Raw genomic sequence first — 21167 nt, 5'->3', positions numbered from 1 at the left:
AACACATTGTTAAGAATTACAGAGATTTTTTTAATTATACTTACTTGATAAGTTATAATACAAACATAAAAAATATACATTAAGAAAACATGTCTTAGTACATAAAATAAAAAGAAAGACTTTAGAATGAAATATATCCTACCTTCATATACTTTTTTTTGTTACATGTTAGTTAATTTACAAAAAAGTATGATGAAGAAGAGAAATTATAACTTTATATGTGGATTTTCATGAAAATAAATATGAATTTATGTAGACAAAATAAAGGAAATAAAAAAATAAGGACTTGAGAATGATATATTTATTAACATCATGTAATTTTTTTTGTTACATGTTAGTTTCATTCACAAATCAAATACTAATTTATATAGACAAAAATAGAGAAAATAAAAAATAAAAATTTGCAATGAAATATTTCTTACCTTCATATACTTCTTTTTTTGTTACAACCCAAACCTATATGATGAAAAGAGAAAGGATACTTGTGAATGTGAATCTTCATAAACTAATATGAATTTATAGGCAAACTAAAGGAATACCATAAGACATCATAAACTTATGAGAGCTATGAATATTATTAAAAGAAAAAATTAAAGAGGGGCAAGTCATGATTAGTAACTCCTAGTGAATAAATTAAAAAATAAAAATAAAAATACTTAAAATGTAAAAAAAAAATTATTATGATTTCATGATAAGAAGGGAGATAAACAAATAGAGAAAAATATAGAGAATTATAAATGTTTCTATATTAATAAAATATGTATTTGTATAAATAAAGTCATATATTTTTATGATAAAATAATTAATTTAAATTTAAAAAGTTAAAAATAAATAAATTATATTTCTCCTTTTATTATAAGTGAGATAAATAAATAAAAAAGATGAAGAGGTTTTGTTATAAATGATCCACCATTAATAAAAAATTTATTTGTAATAAATTTTAGTAATTCTTTTTATGATATAATAATTAATTTATTTTTAAAAAAAAGCAAAAAAAAAAAGAGAAAAATAAATGGAGGCCATAGAAAGGTGCCACATCACCTTGTCTATGGTCCTCATTTATATATATATATTGATTGATTGTCAAAATCCATTTTACAAGAGTAATATAGAATTAGATTAAATTAATATTTTAAATCTAAATTTTAGATATTTAAAAGTTACATAAAAAATAATATAAGTTGCCTTCCTTATATTAATATATATTTCTTCTTTCTTGGTTTACGTGATACTTCTAGTTTTTTGAGAGTCAAAGTGTTTAAGTTGGATCAGAATTTCGCTTGGGAGATCTTTAACTTTTTTAATGAAATTTATACATTTGTAAACTACGTAAAAAGTATTAAGTACAATATTTGACAATTCAAAATAATTTTAAAAATATATGAAAAATTTATGATAAAAAATAAACTTATTTAAATCTCGATTTCAAAAAATGCTATATAAATTGAGACGGAAAAAATATAATGAAAAAATACATCTTAAGAAAAAAAAAAAACGAGAACGGTTGAAAATACCAATTCCGGATTAGCCGCCGGAGTCACTTTTCTTTTTCTTTTCTAATTGCATATACTTTATTTTCTTATTATGAAAATCAAATCAATATTAGGAGCAATGTTAAAAATAATATAATTGTGTCATCTATTTAAATACCGAAAGAAAGAATTTATACCAAGTAAAAGTTTAATCGATTTTAAGGTCTTAAATATATAATTACATTTTATACATTAAAAAAAGGAAAATATTCAATAGCTACAAAATTAAATGGAAATTATTTAAGAAAAATAGTAAATAACAATTTTGTCCACTATATAGAAATTTCTAATGAATGACAAAAAATTAATTAACATTTCGATAACTTTCATGATTTATAGATAAATTATACGACATAAATTAAATTGAATTGCTTTCAATTAAAAAAGAAAACAAACTGAATTGAGTATGGTTGTGTTGTTTAATTGCCCATACAAGTTTTTAGGGTTTTATGCTTTTGTATGTAGAGACAGTGTAAAGGCCACTATGGTGAACTAATTAATTCTATGGATATATTTATTAAATAATATCAAGATGATTTTAAAAGTTAAACCATCTGTTATTATAGGTTCAATCTTTATTAAGTAGGTGTTTGGTCATGCTTTATTATATCGTGATATAGTATTGTGAGTGCTGAAGGAAGTTGATGGAACAGGTCAAAGAAATATGTTCGGTGAAGCTGTCTGACGAGTTAGAGTTTGAGTTACACTAGAACTAGACTACTCAATTCTAATTTATGTACAAGTTTATCTCAAACTTTAACTCGTCAGACAGCCTCACCGAACATGTTCCTTTGACCTGTTCTATCGGCTTCCTTCAACAGTGAGATGAAATTTGTATTTGGATATGAAATTTTGCGTTGATTCTATATCATGATTCCATATCATCAGATATGATTTCATATTCTCCAAAATCATGATATGAAATTTATGGTGATTTCATATCATGATCTGAGATATTTTAATACAAAAATTGATCCACAAGTTTATATTTTGTTAAAACAACCCCACATTTATATCTACTACCCATTTATTGATATGTAAATATAATTAATTATCACATCATTACTTTTGAAAATTTTTATTCTCACCGACATAAAATTTGTTATTCTCACCAACATATAGTCACTTTATCTCACACCAATCGATTGTTAAAGTGATGAAATATTTATGGTCTATGAGTATGAAAATATAGTTGCGATGATACTGACCAACAAATGACTTAAAGTAACAATGTTGGTTCGTCTTCTCGATCACATGACCAAGAAATGCAAGTTCAACGTGAGGAAATTGTCCATACTATGTGGGAGACTTATATTAAAGATTGTACACTATGATTTATGTTTAATTTTTCTAATTAAATTAAAGTTAGATGAAACAATTACTTAAGTGGAGAACAAATAATTTTGTAATAATTTATTAGGTGATTTTATAAACTTTTGTTTATTTGATAAGATTGCATAAACAATTGGGGCTATTTTAATAGTTTTACAACTTATGAAATTTTTATCTTTATGAGAAAATATACAACACAAAAATCTCATATCATGATTTTATATTTGAGAAAAAACATAAAGTGACACCTGAAGTTGTCCCGAATTTCAAAAAAGACACCTAAACTATACAAGTGTCATATTACCCCTTCTAAGCAATCATGAACTGATATTATTACATCATTTTTTGTCCACCTGGCATGGAGTCATACACTCTCCTAAAGAGCGTGAACAAATTAAAAAAATGAATATAATTTTATTTTTACAAGAATTTTACTATAAAATATATATTTTTATGTTTCTTATTATTTTAACTTTTTCTCCTTCTTATTTTTTTCGTTTTCTTTCTTCCTTCTTCTTCAAAAATTCATTGTCATATTCATTAACTTATCACTTTCAATGTCACTTTTTACCACAACTTCATCTCTCTTTTATTCTATTATTAGTTTAACTCTCTTCAATTTAAAAATTATATCTAGATATTTTAATACATTTCGAACAATGTGATAAACCTATCAGATTTCAAGATGATTAGTAGAAATTATTTAGTTTTTTATCCAAATTCTAATTAATCTTTTTCAATCTTTGGAGAATTCTTATGTTTTCAAAATTATCATTTCTAGTTTTGAATTTATATGGAAATGAGATAAATTAAATGATGATACCTCCAAAATTTTGATCTTTCTTAGAAAAATAATTAGTTTTGTTATCAATAACTCAACAAATTCTAGAAAATAACATAATTTTGGAAAGTAAGAAATTTGACCAAATAAGAAGAAGAAAAGAGAAAGAAAATAGAGGGGCTCAACTTGATATGGGTGTGGGGTTAGGTGAGGATGAGAGGTGAAGAAGAAGAAATAAAGAAAGAAAATGGAGGAAACTTAAAAGTTGGGGTGAAAGATGAATTAAAATTGAAATGAAATTAAAATAAAAATAATAAAACTAAAATAAGTCAAAAAGTAAGAGAAGAAATAAAGAAAAACTTGTAATGAAAAAAAAACTATCCGACCCATTTTCAACAACTTTGTTTAATTTTTATTTTTTTGATAAATCTGAAAATGAGTGCTTAATTAATAAAAAATAAGAAAAATATGGAAAAAAAATATAAAATTAGCGCCAAAAATTCACAAATAAATATAGTAACCATAAACTAAAAAATTTTAACATTTTTTTATTATTTTTTTCAGTAAATGTCGAAAATGAGTAATTGATTAATAAAAAATATGAAAAAATATAAAATTAAAACCGAAAATTCAAAAATAAATATAGTAACCTGCAGTTCAACAATTTAAATATTTATTTAGTTTTTATTTTTTTCAGCAAATTATGAAAATGAGTTATTTAATAATAAAAATAGGGAAAATATAAAAAAAATAATTTACGCCGAAAATTCACAAATAAATATAGTAACCTTAAATTCAACAACTTCAGCAAATTTGTTAATTTTTTTTTTTGATAAATCCTCAAAATGAGTAATTGATTAATAAAAAATAGGAAAATATGAAAAATATAAAATAAAAAAAATTGTTGAAACAATTGAATTTAAGGTTATTATATTTATTTGTGATTTTTTTGCGTTAAGTTTTAGTTTTTTCATATTTTCCTACTATTTATTAATCAATTACTCATTTTTGAGATTTACTGAAAAAACATAAATTAAAAAAATTATTGAAATTATTGAATTTAAGGTTACTATATTTATTAGTAAATTTTTGGCGTAAATTATATTTAAAAATTTTCATATTTTTCCTTTATAATTAATAATTACTCATTTTTTGGATTTGTCGAAAAAAATTAATAATTGTAAAATTAAAGGTTACTATATTTATTTGTGAACTTTTGCCGTTAATTTTATTAAAAAAATTCATACCTTTCATATTTTTATTAATCAATTACTCATTTTTGGAATTAGTCGAAAAAAATAAAAAATTAAAAAATGTAGAAAAATTATTCAATTTAAGGTTACTGTATTTATATGTGAATTTTTAGCGTTAAGTTTATTTATTTATTTTCATATTTTCATATTTTTTATTAATCAATTACTCATTTTCGTGGTTTACCCAAAAAACTAAAAATTAAACAAAATTGTTAAAAATGGGTCGCATAGTTTATTTAAAGGGGGGTTGATCTACGGGTCAAATTAGGTGTTTATGATTCCGAATCCCTTTCTATTTTCAAATAAATGTCATGTGGTAAGGTCAAAATGAAATCGCAATTTCATGTGACATTTAAAGAAATAAAAAAAAGGATAAAATACCTATATGCACACCTTTATTTTTCATAATTTCTTTATTCCTCGCCATTTTAAAATATTTCCGAAATCCTTGTTTTCCTTCCAAACCTCATCGATCCAGATACATAATGTTGTACACGTTTATTTTTCTATTTTTACTCCTTATTTCACTCCCTCAATCTCTTCCTATTTTCACTCACTTTATCTCTTCCTATTTTCACTCTCTCGATCTTTACTTCATTTTTTTAATTTTCAGATTTGTTCTCTCTCTTTTCTTTTTTCTTTTTTTAAAAAACGTATTCTCTCTCCTTTCAGTAAGATCGTTCCAACAATCTTTTTACGAAGAACCCAAGTAAGTCTTCATTCCATAATTTTTTTCAAAGAACTATCGATCTCCTCTCCTTCCACCTTGACAAAATGCACAAGGAAAAGGTGAAAGAGATCGATGTATTCACATTCCTCCTTGCAACAAAATTGTTCCCAGGGAATCCGTTTTTGCTGGTGAAACTACATTATGAAATGGAAAGAAGTAGCCTCTACCAAATGTATCATTTATCATGTATCAAGTGTTCTTATGCATCTTCTATTGTTATCCAAATTTAGAAGAATATGTATCCGTACACTACCAAATTATATTAGTGATATATTTGTGAACGGAGAAGTCGAGGAAGGACACATGCTCGTTTAAATCTATTGTTGAAAAAATGGCCAAAAAAAGAGGGGAAAGGTTGGATCTACTATTACACGACTATCATCATAAAAAATACAGATTTTCAAGGTATCACGTTTATTTTGATTCTTAAATTACCTTTTGTTAGTGTCATCACTGATTTGATACATCAATATCACAGTAGCCTTTGTTTTATGCAATGTATCATATTCGTATTTAAGGTGTTAAAATATAACCCTAATGTTGTTGAATATTCTATTAGTTTTATCATGTTCACTATAAATGTTGTTGATACATAAAACACCACATAATGTATTATTTACATGTATCAAGTTCTTTAATGTATCATCATTCTTATTCAAATTTGAAAGGCTATATAGCCAACAACAATTTAGTTATGTTATGTATCTGCACTCTTTTATATTTGTTTAGTCTTACCCAACTTAGAATGTGATGTATATGTACATCTTAGTCAATAATGATCTTGAATTATAAATCTAAATGTTCTATAACTAGAGCATTGTGTATCAGATTCAACAATAGGTACATGATACAAATTCATTTTTTGGCAAATTAAATTATGTGTATCTGATACTAATAACAATCACACAGTAATGTATCGATCAAAAATCAAACATTTTACGGACAATCTTTACTTCTCTAATGTATCATATGGGATAACAGTACTTAGCAATTAACTAAATATTTTAGTAAATAAAAATAACACTACACACACATTTAAGATGATAAATATCAAGTTATAAACATATTTTTTAATAATAAACTACTTATAGCATATTACTATCAAGTTATAGCATATCAAGAAAAAACATATTATTCTCATTAATTTTTTTAAATAATAATAAACTTATTTAAATAATTACATTTATTATTCGGTTACCTTTTTTAAACCAATGTAGTTAATTAAATTAATTATTTTAAATTACCTTTTTTAAACAAAACTCTTAACTAGTGTAAATTCAAATAAATATTATATAGTTACCTTTTTAAAAAAATTACAAAATAATAGGGATTTTATCATTCCATAATCAATAACTACCCATCAATATCTAAAATAATTACAGTTTTATTTTAAAATGTCACACTGCCCCAAAATTTTGTTCTTCCCCAAATCCTCACAAAATCATCTCTTTTGCACGCCTAACAATTAATTTTTTACCAAATCATCTCTTTTGCACGCTCAAAAAACTTTCAATCTTAACAGTCGTCTTCTCCAATTCTACTATTTTGCACTCAAATCTTCCTTTTCTGCACTCAAATATTCATCTCTTGCACTTAAAAAATTGTACAATGTCGAAGAGAGGCAATGAAACCCCGCGAAAATTCAAAAGGTTGAATGATGAACAAAGCTCAGATGAATTTCATGCTCCATCTTTCAAAATTTTATCACAAACTCAGCCTTCATATGCAAAAGACAAAGCTAGATCAGGGAAATCAAAAATGAAAAAAAAAACAAACATCCAAAGGAATCCGAGAAGAAGAGAAAAGGGAAAGAAAAACAAAAAGTAGATGAATCGGAGAAAAGGGCGAAAGAAAGAGGAAAGAAAAGGAAAGGAAAACAAATTGAGTACTCATCAGATTCTGAATCTGATTTTGTAGAAGAATTGATAAAATCAAAATCAAAAAAACCAAGAACCTCTGAAATCGATACTTCACATTTACAAGAAAAAGAAGAAACAGTTAAACCCAAAAAAAATTTAAAGGTTAGTAAAAAAAATTTTAAAAAAAAAATTAAATTAAAATTATCTATTTGATTTTATTCTAATTTCGAGTTAATTGTGAATAGTATAGTACATTTTTATGTTCTTTTATTTATGTATGAATTGTGTATGATTCACTATATGAAATTACACATTTTTTTATATTACAATATCAATATATGAAACATTTATGAATTGTGTATGATTCAATGTATTAATTTGGTATGATATGTATATTAAATTTGTATGATTTGTGTATTAAGTTTTGTATCAAGTTTATGATATTGTTGAATATTAATATCCATAATAAAATTACATACTTTATGTTTTGATTTGTATATATAGTGTTGAATATATTGTATATGAAAGAATGTTGTAAGTTTGTATGAAATGCTACATCTACTTTATTACATTATAAATGTATAAACAATGTATGAACTGTGTATGAGTATATTGTAATACAAAATCAAAAAAAGCAAAAGACATTGAAATTGGTAGGTCAGAGATAAGCCACAAATAAACCTAAACAAGTTGTTAAGGTCAGTAAAAAGATTTTTTCAAATTTCAATTAAAATGTATGGTTTAAGTGTGTTTAATTTTGATTTTATTTGTCAATAGTATAGTACATGAAATTTGTATGATTTATATATCACTTGAGTTTTTAGTATTGTATATTATAATTATATATGAATATTGTATGATTTAATATTGTATGATTTGTGAATATATAATTGGATTACAACAAAGTATGATTTTTGATAAATAATAATGTATTAATGTTGTATGATTTTGTGTATAAAATAATTACTATATTTCACTATAGGAATGTATGCATTAATGTATTAACTTTGTATGCTATGTGTATGAAATGCTATATTGTCTATTACAATATCAGTGTATGAATAATGTATTAGTGTTGTATGTCGTATATTTTTTACTATTATTAAAAGTATTAAAGCTGTATATTTTATGTTCTGATTTTGATGTATGAATTGATGTATTGGTACTGTTTGAGTAGTAGTTTATAGTTTAAAAGTCATAAATTATTTTTTTTAAAAAAAATTAAATATGTATTAATATTGTATGCATTGTGTATGAACTGATGTACAATTTTTGTATGCTTTGTGTATGAATTGAATTGAATGTCCATTTAATATACCAGTATATATATGATTTTATATGACATTATATAGTATGATAAAGGTATTAATTTAATTTACCAATTTTATAGGAGAAGAAGATACAAATACATTTGTCTTCATGTATTAACATGAATGTGTTTGCAGATCTGTTGACCTTCCTAGGTCAAGACAAGTTTCAACAATTCTTATAAGAAACACCGTTTGAATTTTTTTATGATTTGCATGACATAAAAATCCAATGTCAGATGTTATGACATATATTTATTCTTGAAACTAAAAATGACAGGGATGACATGTTTGTTATGAATGTAAATGGTACAAAGTTATATCTTGGGTTAAAAGAATTTGTTGCTGTAACCGGTCTAAAAATGTGGACCAATTTCTGATTTTGTATCTGTACCTATCAAAATAATTCATACAAACTTCATACACATTTAATATATCATTCACTGACATATACACTATTTCAATTAAACAAAAAGAATATAGTTTCTATACAAAATTAATACAAAATATATATTATAATTTCAACAGAAACATATATTGTGAGTTTAGCAAAATATAGATTTTCATACACAATTAATACAAATTCTTATAAATTTCATACACAATTAATACAATTTTCATACTTCACCAATACACAAAATTATATCTTTTTACTTTTTGAATATTATCTGAGCAGGTTTTACCATTAAATACAATTTTTATATAATTTTCAGACATTATTCATACATTTGTAATACTTCACCTATACAAAGAATTATATCTAATTATTATGGGAAAATACCCAAGTACCCCCTCAACCTATGCCCGAAATCTCAGAGACACACTTATACTATAACTAAGGTCCTATTACCCTCCTGAACTTATTTTATATGTAATTTTTTACCCCTTTTTAGCCTACGTGGCACTAGTTCGGAAGAAAAAGTCAACCATCGTTGGGCCCACAAGATAGTGCCACGTAAGCTAAAAAGGGGTAAAAAATTATTAATAAAATAAGTTCAGGGGGGTAATAGGACCTTAGTATAGTATAAGTGTGTCTCTGAGATTTCGGGCATAGGTTGAGGGGGTACTTGGGCATTATCCCAATTATTATTTGTCTACTTAATAAATGTACGTTTTTCTATTTTCTTCACAAATCAACTAACACGCGAATCTTCAATTTAATTACAACGCAAACACATTTATATTTACTTATCGTTTTTCAAAATGCCATACGTAACTTGATTGTTTATACAAAAAAAGAACATACAAAGTATATTTTAGATCTAACAATAATTAAAAAAAAATTGAACACTTTTATACATGTACAAAACAATAAATATAATTAAAACCAACAATTCATAATTAAAACAACAAATCATAACAAAAATCAATATGATGAATTCCATTTTCCACCATGTTTTATTAATATCGACACATTGTTCTCCATCAAATCAAATCAAATTGTTTTCAACGCCAAAATTTATTCAACTACTAATAAAAATGAAAATAAAATCTGCAAATCTCAAAAAGATTGTGAAATTTTGAAAAGCAAAATGACATATACGTTCATGCCAATTTGATAGAGCTTTTCAAGGAATTAAATCAAAAATTAATATCATTTAAACTAATTTGAGAGAATTAAGGCAACTAACTAATCTAAAAAAATTTAAAATCCCTTAAATCGTGCTAATTTATTAACAGTAATTAATAATTATATTTAATTTATTTAATAAAAGATCCCATTTTCCATTATTAATTTGTCTGTTTTTTTAATTTATTTTTTATTTTAACAACTCTTTTTAATAATTTAAAATTAACATTATATATTTTTTAAAAATGCTATAACTTGAGATATTAAATGTTATACAATGAAATTCAAACTCTAGTGCTATAACTTGAGAATATTACTATAAAAAAATGCTATATACCTAATTTACACTTTTAGTAATAGTAATGTATCATGAGTAATATATTCTTCTTGTTCGTAACGTCCACAATGTATCTCATCTAATTGAAATCTACCACAATTACATATTTTTTGCTTATGGCAAACAATGTATCTTCTTCCAACATCAAACTAACACATAACGACACAATTTCGTAAAATGTACCAGGTACATTACAATAACCAATGATACAACCTTTTACAAAAATCCAAAGTTGATATATATATATATATATATATGTACAATATACACAATAATAGTCTGATACATTTATACAAATTTTTTATACGCACACTCGATATTCAAAACATATTTGATTCATCTCAATTATTAATTCATTTGCTACATGTATCATATACAATATATTATATTAATACATTTTTATACAACTCATATCCAGATACAAAATAATGACCACTTCATAATCTATAGATACAAATTACTATACATATGTGTTATTCACCACTAATGTAGCATGACTTGTATGTTCATAAGAAAGGACTTTAGAATTGGATGCGCTCGCCCAACTAGAAAGGCCCTAACCCTACCAAACAAGTCACATTAAAACGACAAAATTAAACATATTTTTCAACCTTTTGCAACAAAGTCTTAACTTGTCCCCTCACTAAATACTCATAAGATTCAGAAGTAATCAAGTATTTAACTTGACAAGTAATTTTTTTTTTTGGATATTTTTGAAGATTAGGTCTCTAAATTTCCCATAGCAAGACCAACAATGAGGGAATCATTCGTTATGTTAATCAATGGTGATTGTTTCCCATTGATTCTTGATTTCTTCTCAAATTTCTCTCAAAAATAAAATAAACTTTCCTGAAGTCAAATTAAAAATTAATAATGAACAATGAAAAGGGGAAATAGAAGCTTACTAGTTGACAGAGGGATCTTGTTAGCAATGTTAGTAGTAGCCTAATCATCTTTGTGTGATAAATTGAATTCAAATTACTAGACGATTTCAAATTGATGAAATCGTGAATCGTTTGTCCAATCATCTACAACGAAGGATTTGAGATTCAAGATTTCGAATTGATAGAGAAGATGAAAAATTATTTTTTTGAATTTTGTGAAACTGTACAGATTGGAACGGAGTTACATTGTTTTCCTGATGAATAATCACTTGAGGATAACTACCTTCTCAATATATCTCACCGAAGATAAAATATTTGTGATATCATACAACCTCATAACTTTAGTTGCATAGAGAAGGAACAACATTACTTGAAGAAGCATAGATTGGCAACCCAATTGAATTATAAGAACTAAAAATTCGTGCATTAGTAGTTCAGGTTACTCTTAAGCAAGAAATAATGGTGTAGACTTATTACTTCTTGTCATGACAGGAGGCCTCTCATCTCCTAACAATATCTGTGTTGCCTCATCAATGCAAATCATGTTAACCTGTACAAAATCACCACAAAGAATTAGGTTCTGTCGAAAGCGAATTGAGAAACAAAGTTGTAGGGAAATCAGTTTTGCATGATGCATCGAATCCAAATAACTCGACGATTTTGAATTGATGATTTGATATTGTGAATCGTTTGTCCAATCATCTACAATGGGAAATTTGAGATTCAAAATTTTGAATTGATAGAGATGAAAGTTTAACTTTTGAAAAGTTGCTACATATTGTAATGGAATGATATCAATCCGTCTGCGTGATTTGTGGGGGGAAATCAGTTCTGCCTGATTTTTGGAAAGAAAATCAATTTTACATTAATATTCTACATTAAGCGCAACAGGCAAGTTTATAATATATCATATATAATATAATTTAGGGATATAATATAATTAGGTAAGTTATACTAAAAATGAGTCGCATATGTCCATGCATACCAACTAACACCCACAAGGACATATCTAAGCTAAAATTTAGACGGCAAGAATATGAGTCAGCCAAATTTTAAACGAAGGATATATATAGACTTTTTTCAAATAGTTTAGGGATATATTTTGACCCTTTGTCCTTATAATTTATAACTATCTTCATAGAGATAATAAGTCTAATTACTTTTAAAATTACAGATAGCCTTTATTCAAAATGATTAATCATTAATTGTGATATATACACAATGTTAGACGTACTTATTTTATCATAATTCCACGCAATATCATAGAAATAATGCTGAAAGGTGGCACATTCACTTTACATGAAAATGAAATAGTAGTACAACAATTGCATACCGTAGATAAGTATCGTAAGGATTAATAATGCATGGTATATTTTTATTAAATATTTGGTTCATTATTTTTAATCTCATCTTATATTTGAATTAAAACTTTCTACTCCTGTATTATTATTTAATTGGGTAAGGTAGAGAATTGTGGGATGATATTATTTTTTATGTCTTTCTAACTAGATAAGGAGAAAAATAATTTTGTTCTCATATTGCTATTTTTCCACCTGAGTTATTTTAGCTTAAACAATTGTGATCATCTTAATAAATTGTCAAATTTCAATTTAAAACAGAAACCGTCCATTTTCAAAATAAAAAAGACCATAAATAATACTTCTTCTTTCCCTTTTTACTTATCCACTTTTAAATTGACACACTTATTAAGAAAATAATTATTGATGTAGTGAGTTTATTATTTTGTTCCTATTAATTATGAAGTGGATGAAAAGTTCTACATTTTTCAAGGTAATTAGTCATTTAATTGTGGATATAATAGATAAAAAAAAATATACTTTTTTAATTTGTCAAAATAAGTAATTAGAAATACTTATAATAAAAAAAAAGTGAACAAGTAATAACAGAGCGAGGCAGCAATAAAATTGAATAAACCATTAGGAAACCAATATAGCACTAAGCGTTGAGCGCGAATAGTTTTGAGAGTTTTTTTTTTTCTTTTTAGAACATTGGCTGCTCTTGAGAGTTCTTTTCGAACATCAGGCAAGCTGTGTGGGTAGCACAGCCACTTGTTGGGCAATAGATTTAAGACCTAACTGAACAATTTAAATTTATTTTTTGCTGGAAATAAGTTCATGTAGAGTGTGTTTGGTACGAAGGAAAATGTTTTCCAATTTTCCCATGTTTGGTTGGGACAAAAGTTTTGAAAAATATTTTTCAAATCAACTCATTTTCCTCAAAATTAAGGAAAATGACTTCCCTTTCAAAAATTAAGGAAAATATTTTCCATAGCTCTCCTCCAATTTCAAATTACATTTTTTGAGAGAAAAACATCAATTTAAAAAAATATTTTCAATTTCAAAATTTTTATTTTTTTCACATGATCCTTGATCTTCCCCCACCGGCCAGCCACCCCCTCCCCAAAAAATTAATTTTGCTTTTTAAAAATATTTTCAATTTCAAATCCAAAATCTACTTGTTTTCCAGAAAAATATTTTCTAGGAAAACATTTTCCTCCATACCAAACACAAACACACCCCTAGAGTTATTCAAGTAGCTATGTCGATCGATTTGGTGTACCCTTCTTGTTTTAAAAAAATGGAAGCAGTGCAACAACAAAACAAGGTTAATTTATTTGGGAATTGTTTTTCCTTCTTTCTGTGTCTCACTTCTTCTGAGCCTGCATTAGATTGTTTGTCCCAATAAATATGTGGACTATAATTAGGTGGTTGAACATTCTGTGTTTCAGGCTATGCACTTGGTTTGGATCCACGCTACCGCAAAGGTTTGAATTTCTTTGCATCGTATATTTTGAATAACCATGTCAATTTGTTTTATTTTGATTATATTTTGAATTTATTTATTCATGTAAATAAGTCTTCAGTGGAAGTTCCATTTCTTTTTGAATTCACATTGCAGTTTATTATAATAATTAAGTCATTGAAACATTTGCAATTGATAGGTCTGGAATAATAAACTGAGGTCATTAGGCTTCTTGTGTTGTGAGCTTGGTGTTTTCATGATGTATATGTGTGTGGTTTTGAGAAGAGGAGCGTGTTTTTGTTGGTCTGTTACATTGTTGGATCTCTCTTGGCTTCCCTCCATTGGCACTTCTTAAAGGCTCAATGCTTGTGTATCACTTGAGAAACAAAGGGAACTGCTTCAGTTTACACTAATCTTTTTTCTAAAAGAATGCTGCAAGCTGGTTCTATTAATAACTAATTTGGTAACCGAACCCACTGTTTTCTGTATTTCACTGAGCAATTAATTATGTTACTTATCAGAGATCTGTTTCTAAATTTCAGCAAGGGTCTCACTTCACCTTGTGTGTTGGTACTTTGAAACGTTCTTGTTCAAGTAATACAATTCTTGTTACAGTTAGTTGATTCAATGTTCCGATTTGCTGAATTTCTGTATGGACTCTCAAAGGAGTCGGTCCTGTTAAGGTTGGTCAAAAGATTGATGCTGGCATAACAGGTCTCCTGGATGTGCACTTCGATGTTGGAAGATGCCCAGGAGAGAAACAGCAGTGATTCACTATAAGTTATCTTTTTTTGCTTGTTGGATACTTCAATCACTTGTTTGTGGATATTCTAAATTTTTTCTCCCATGAATACCCAGATATGTTGTACAATATCTTTTCAAATAAAATTACAAGTTGAAATAGATGCTTGATTTTTCTTCAGTGATATGCTTATCTGTACCCTTTTAGGGTGAAATATTCCTTGTGTGAATGCGATCAGATCCTTTTATTTATTGTTATTAGTATCCCGCTGTTATTTGTTTAAGAGCATCTGACTTTAGCAGAGCTTAATCAACAATGTAGATTTCTGTGTATTACTTCCACCCTCAAGATTAGTGTCTTTGTTTTAGTGTTTATATATACATATACTCCCTCTCTTTCATTTTTTTATATATATATTTACTTAATGATAAAGGGTAATATTGATAGAAAATAATAAATTTCTCTTAATTTGCTAAAATGGACTAGTAAAAAGGAAAATTTGTTTCAAGTATAAAGGTTATACTGTTTCCTTCTACTCCTACCTTTCAAGTTTTGGCAGTAATGAAAAAGAAATTCCGAATGAAAACTGGAAACCAACTTTATTTAGGCTAGGTGATACTATTTGGAAAAGGATACATGGTGTTGATACTATAATTTATTAAAGCATATGAAATTATTCTTGTACAACTCCATTTTCTGGTTTTGTGTAACTTCAAAGGAATATCAGGATGCAGAAGTTTCAGAGGAAGAAAAGCTCTGGAAGAAGACATGGATGTGTTGGTTAACTTCATCAGGCTTTTCTTGTTGAAGAAAATGTGCTACCCCTTTCAAGATAACCACATCTTCTAGCAAAGGTACATTTTTCTTGAACCCACCTTTGTTGATATAATCCTTGACTCCTACTAAATTATAAGTTAGGTCCAAATCTCCCACTATGAACTTAACTGGTACTTCTATTTTTGCCCCCGTCCATGGTGCTGTCAGTTCCCAGTTTCTGCATTTCAAGAATACGTTGAACCAATTATGAGGTGAGTAGCTAGTGGTAACTTTTATCATAGACACTAAAGATAGGAACTTACAGATCAATTGCTCTGTAATAATTCAATCCGCCTGTGAAGCCAGTGTGCTCATATTTGGTAGCATAGTAATCGACATCCTCTTCAGTGAGCCAAGGGGGCAATATGACTGGAGAGTCGTCAAATGGTTTTCCTTTCGGCATCTTTAATGGTTCAGGATCTCGCAGAGTCAGCATCTTCTCCAATACTGTCTTGGTTCCTGTTTGAGCAAACTCTGCTTCTATTTCTCCTGGCTCCTTCACAATTTTATAAGTATGGAAGGTTGATTAACTAGACCATCAATAGCCAAATCGAGTATTCAATTTAGATGGAGAGAGAGAAGAAGAAGAAGATAATGATATAAACCTGGAATCTTATAACGTAGTATTCATCTCCATAGATAGCGCGCATAGCTACAATGGGCCGTATAATGGGATTTCTTGGGTTGTATGGAACACTCATATTCACAAGGGCCTTGATTTTATCTGGTCTATACAAACACAAGGCCCAAGCCATCACAGCTCCCCAGTCATGGCCAACTAGAAACACCTTTCGATCAGGGGCAATGATGTTAAGGAGTTCCACAAGATCACCAACAACATGGAGGGTGGTGAACTTTGTGAAGTCACCTTTGGGTGCTCCCGTGGTATCTCCAAAACCTCGGAGGTCCGGTGCCACCACACGATAGCCGTGAGCCGCCATGAACTGCATTTGGTGGCGCCACGAGTACCATAGTTCCGGGAAGCCATGAAGGAATAGAACTATTGGGCCTTGACCCATTTCTGCGATGTGCATGTTTATCCCATTCACTCTCATTGTCTTGTGTTCAACCTTCTCCATCTCACTCTTTCTGCCTCTCTACTTGGAATTTTTTTTTCTTTAGATGATTATTCTTTAGAGTTGAAAGCTTTAATTTATAAAGTGTATAAAGTTGGTGAAGTGGAACAAATACAAGATAAGGAAAAAGTTGGTATACATATAGTTCCACAAGTAAGAGTCATTGGACTGTAACTTGTTTCTTGACTCAAGCAAGAAGTTCTTGCCCATTTTACTCATATTGTTAGTTTACGTGCCTTTTACAAACTTGCTTTAAATTTTATGTCTTCTTTCTTACAAGAAATCTTCAGTTTTACCCAAAAGATCTTTATTTTTACGCATAAGAAATCTGAAAAAGTTATTTTCTTCTATTCAATTTGTGAGTAGCCCGTAGAAGTAGAAGAGCAGACAGGATTAGAATTTTGGAGGTTCTAAATTTCCTTTAAAAAGTGGAAAGCATTTACATGCTTTCAATCAATTTTGTTAGGGATTTACAAGTTAATATATATATTATTTATTTGATTTTCTACCATAAATATAGGATCTACGGAAAAGCTACTGGGTTTGTTTGTGCTTTGCAAATGATATCTTTCCGACTTTTGTACTACTAAGTAAGTAAGAAGATACTATTTTGTATTTTCTCCTCTTGGCTTTTTCATGTGAGTCATATACTCGTGTCCGTATTACTTAAAAGGAATAATTAATTGCGTTTTCTTTTTCTTTGTGCCTTAATTTATGCATGATTTTTTTCTTCATAAAGCACAAGAAACTCACTGCGTAATGTTTTCTCAAGAATAGGAAGAAAAGAATCATTATTTAGTCGCAAAAGAAAAGTGCAAGAAACTCCAATTCCAATAAAGAACAACAAACCGAAGCTCACATCTGGTTAATCAATCACCCTTATTTGCACACTTAAAAAAAATAATAGTACATGAGTTGAAGCAGGGAAATTAATTCAATGATCTAGAGAATAGCACAGATGGAGTGATTTTTATAGGATGAAATTTTTGTAATGTAGTTGTAAATATGTTCATTAATTTCTTTAGGCTTTTCTTGGTGTATAAAATGTCCAACACCTTGTAATACCACAACATCCTCCAAGAGTGGCACTAGTTTCTTGAAACCCCCTTTGTGTAAATAATCCTTTGCACCAGGAGCATTGTAAGTAATGTCAAGATCACCTACAATAAACTTTACTGGTACTTGTATTTTAGCTCCTGTCCATGCTGCTGTAACCTCCCAATTTCTGCAATACCCAAATATGAATAATGTTCTATTGTTCGATGAAAATAAACGTGTGGTGTTACCTGTCTATTGATCGATAATAGTTCAATGCTCCAGTGAATCCAATTTGTTTATACTTGTTAGCATAGAAATCAATATCTTCATGAGATAACCAAGCAGGCAATTCATCATCATTAGTAGAAGAAGTATCTTCAAATGGTTTGCCTTTCTTTAAGTAAAGTGGACCTGGGGTTCTATAGGTTAAGAATTTCTTCAAAACATTCTTGATACCTAGCTCCTCAAATTCACCTTCTATTACCCCAGCTTCCTAATAACAATATATAAAATAATTAATCAATTAATTTACTGTATTCAAAAGAGAATTTTTAAAATAAGATTTCATACTCTAAAAAGTGCTTCGATAAAGCAAAAACTTCCAAGTATTACGGAATAGGTCTTTTACAAACAACAGTTTCCTTTTTCTTATCTTTGTTTCAACTCAAGTTATATTCCATCTAATTTAGTGCTATCTTTTAAAATTTCAATTTACATATTATCTTTTCGTTTTTCGAGAATTACTTTCTTGGTTTCAATCTATCAACCTCCTCAGTTTCTACTTACACAGAATTTTATTAAAAATAAATGTTTTTTAGTATTTCTATTTATATATCGTTCTTATTAAAAATAAATAAAAATTAATATTGATCATTTCACAAATTCAATACATAGATAATATTATTTTTTTTATTTTACCTAAGAAAATTAATAGCCTTGAAAGTATCATATTTTACCAATATAGGAAAAACTGAATAATTTATTCATGTTTATTGATCGATTTAATTATTATCATATAAAAAAAAGATTCAACTTCGCCAGTCTTCGAAAATCAATTTCACTTTGAAAGCACACCTACCGATGAAAAAAAACATGATCAAATATCCACAATATTTGTAGGTTTCTTTTCTTCCTACTTTTGATCATAGGGAGTAATCTAATTCGATTCAAACACGTGAAACTGTGGTTCAAACAGTAAAAAAAAATTTTATTTTCTTTATAGTTTGTTTAAAAAAAAATAATATCTTTCCCTTTTTGATAATATTTTAACTTTAACTTTTTACGTGACATGTTTAGGATCACAAAATTAAAGAGCATTTTGATATATTTGACATAACTTTAAATTAGAATCACAAGATTAAAAAATTTTCTTTCTTTTTTTAAACTCTACACCAAGTCAAACTATATCAATCTTTTTAAAATGGATGGAGTATTAATTAATCTAAAAAAGTAGTAGAATAATAAAGCAAAAGCATAAAGTACAACAGTTCGTTTTTTCACTGCTACACTCCATGTATATACCATCAAGCTAGTAGTAGTATTTATCCTTCTTTTTTTTTTGTAATAAACAAATACTAAATTTTCCTCAAACAGCTCGTGAAATTATGGATCAAATTGTATTAACAACTTGATAATCGAAACAAAAAATACAACTAGATTCATTATATAACTAACAAAAATATTAATTGTACAATCAGTACTATTCAGAGTCTAACTTTAAAACTAATATAATTATCATATCTAAAAACATTTTTGTTTGAATCAAAAAATTAAATCTCTTGCTAGTAAAAATATATTAACACAATCTAAAATCTTTGAAACAAATTAATTAATAAATCTCACTATTGATAAATCTATAGATATCCTTCAATCAATACGAATGTTACTCGATCGAATATCGATACACAAAACAAAAATATATGAAATGAAAGATCGCACCTGGAATCGAACCACATAATAGTCATCTCCATAAACCTTGCGCAAAGTGTCAAGTGGTTTGTTCAAAGGGTTTCTAGGATTAAAAGCCACACTCAAACACACAAATGCCTTAACTTTATCAGGTCTATACAAACACAAAGCCCATGAAACAACAGCACCCCAATCATGTCCCACAACAAACACTTTCTCCTCTTGTGGTGCAATATTATTCAACAACTCTACTAAGTCACCAACAATATCTAGGGTTGTGAACTTGTTAGGATCATCATTAGGTGCACCCGTGGTGTCTCCGTAGCCGCGTAAATCCGGAGCCACCGCGCGGTAACCTTGTTTAGCCATGAATGACATTTGGTGCCTCCATGAGTACCAACACTCTGGGAAACCATGAATAAAGAGGACTAAAGGGCCTTGACCTATTTCAACAAAATGCATGTTTATTCCATTCACAGCTACTGTTTTGTGCTCTACTTGATCCTCCATTAGATTTTCTCAAGAAAATTAAATAGCTTTGTTTTAGTGTGGTGAAGAAAGAGGAGAATGAGATTTATGTGGATTGTTTGCTTTGCGATTGTCATAATATATATAGCCTATAAGGCCTACTTTGGGACTCCGTTTTATTACCCTTTGATATTAATATTATTATGACATAATTCGTGTTTGCTTGTCAAATATTTTTTAAACTGATTTTTTTTCACTTGTCATTGTTTAACTAATTAAAAGAGGATAGTTATTTTTTTCCTGTTATAACGTTGAATTAATATCTTTGAAAAATGTAGTGTATGTTTGGAATTATATCAATTAATCCGGGTAGCTTTATTCTGTTTGGTTGAGATTTTTTTATTTGAAAGTAATAAATTTTTGAGAACATACATTCTTAATAAAAAAAAATATTTAGTACATTAAGCAATACTAGAGTTATCATTATACGAATAAAATTATCAAATTAAGAGAAAGTGTTTGACTGTCTTATGAAAGGTATGGTAGGTAATAAATTCTAATGAAATTGGACTTAAGATTGTAATTTGGCTAGAATTTGACTGTTAGACTTGAGAAAATTGTAAAGTTAAAGACTCAACTTACTTAAAATTTAACAAAATATTTATATTTATTTATAAATAATATATAAATAATTATAAAATTTACATTTCTAATTTATCGATTTGATTTAATTATTTTTACAGTTATTTTTAATAAAATTAAAATAAACAA

General features: G+C 27.6%; 2 protein-coding genes and 1 long non-coding RNA gene across 4 annotated transcripts; 1 reads left to right on the top strand and 2 right to left on the bottom strand.

The window, feature by feature from the left end:
- The first annotated feature begins 11827 nt into the window (after positions 1 to 11827).
- On the top strand, positions 11828 to 15251 carry LOC104647571 (uncharacterized). 2 transcript variants are annotated; one of them, XR_002028137.3, is made up of 3 exons: positions 11828 to 14210; positions 14335 to 14370; positions 14548 to 15251. It is a non-coding gene; the product is annotated as an uncharacterized lncRNA (long non-coding RNA). The 2 variants fall into 2 exon arrangements; XR_003246383.2 differs by having other exon boundaries at positions 11828 to 14370.
- A 417-nt stretch (positions 15252 to 15668) lies between these two features.
- Positions 15669 to 17148, bottom strand: LOC101260173 (uncharacterized). The gene is made up of 3 exons (XM_069298506.1): positions 16512 to 17148; positions 16170 to 16402; positions 15669 to 16084 (listed from the first exon to the last, which is right to left on the bottom strand). Exons 1-3 carry the CDS (start codon positions 16983 to 16985, stop codon positions 15814 to 15816), a joined length of 978 nt encoding a protein of 325 aa, XP_069154607.1. The 5' UTR covers positions 16986 to 17148; the 3' UTR covers positions 15669 to 15813.
- Positions 17149 to 17773: 625 nt separating this feature from the next.
- LOC101259572 (uncharacterized) lies at positions 17774 to 20543 on the bottom strand. Its single transcript, XM_004229211.5, has 3 exons — positions 19959 to 20543; positions 18269 to 18513; positions 17774 to 18207 (listed from the first exon to the last, which is right to left on the bottom strand). The coding sequence occupies exons 1-3, from the start codon at positions 20436 to 20438 to the stop codon at positions 17925 to 17927; spliced, it is 1008 nt and encodes a 335-aa protein (XP_004229259.1). The 5' UTR covers positions 20439 to 20543; the 3' UTR covers positions 17774 to 17924.
- Positions 20544 to 21167: the final 624 nt, after the last annotated feature.

Source organism: Solanum lycopersicum, chromosome 1 (genome assembly GCF_036512215.1).
Source record: "Solanum lycopersicum chromosome 1, SLM_r2.1".
NCBI classification, from domain to species: Eukaryota; Viridiplantae; Streptophyta; class Magnoliopsida; order Solanales; family Solanaceae; genus Solanum; species Solanum lycopersicum.
This window is presented reverse-complemented; position numbering and strand designations above follow the sequence as displayed.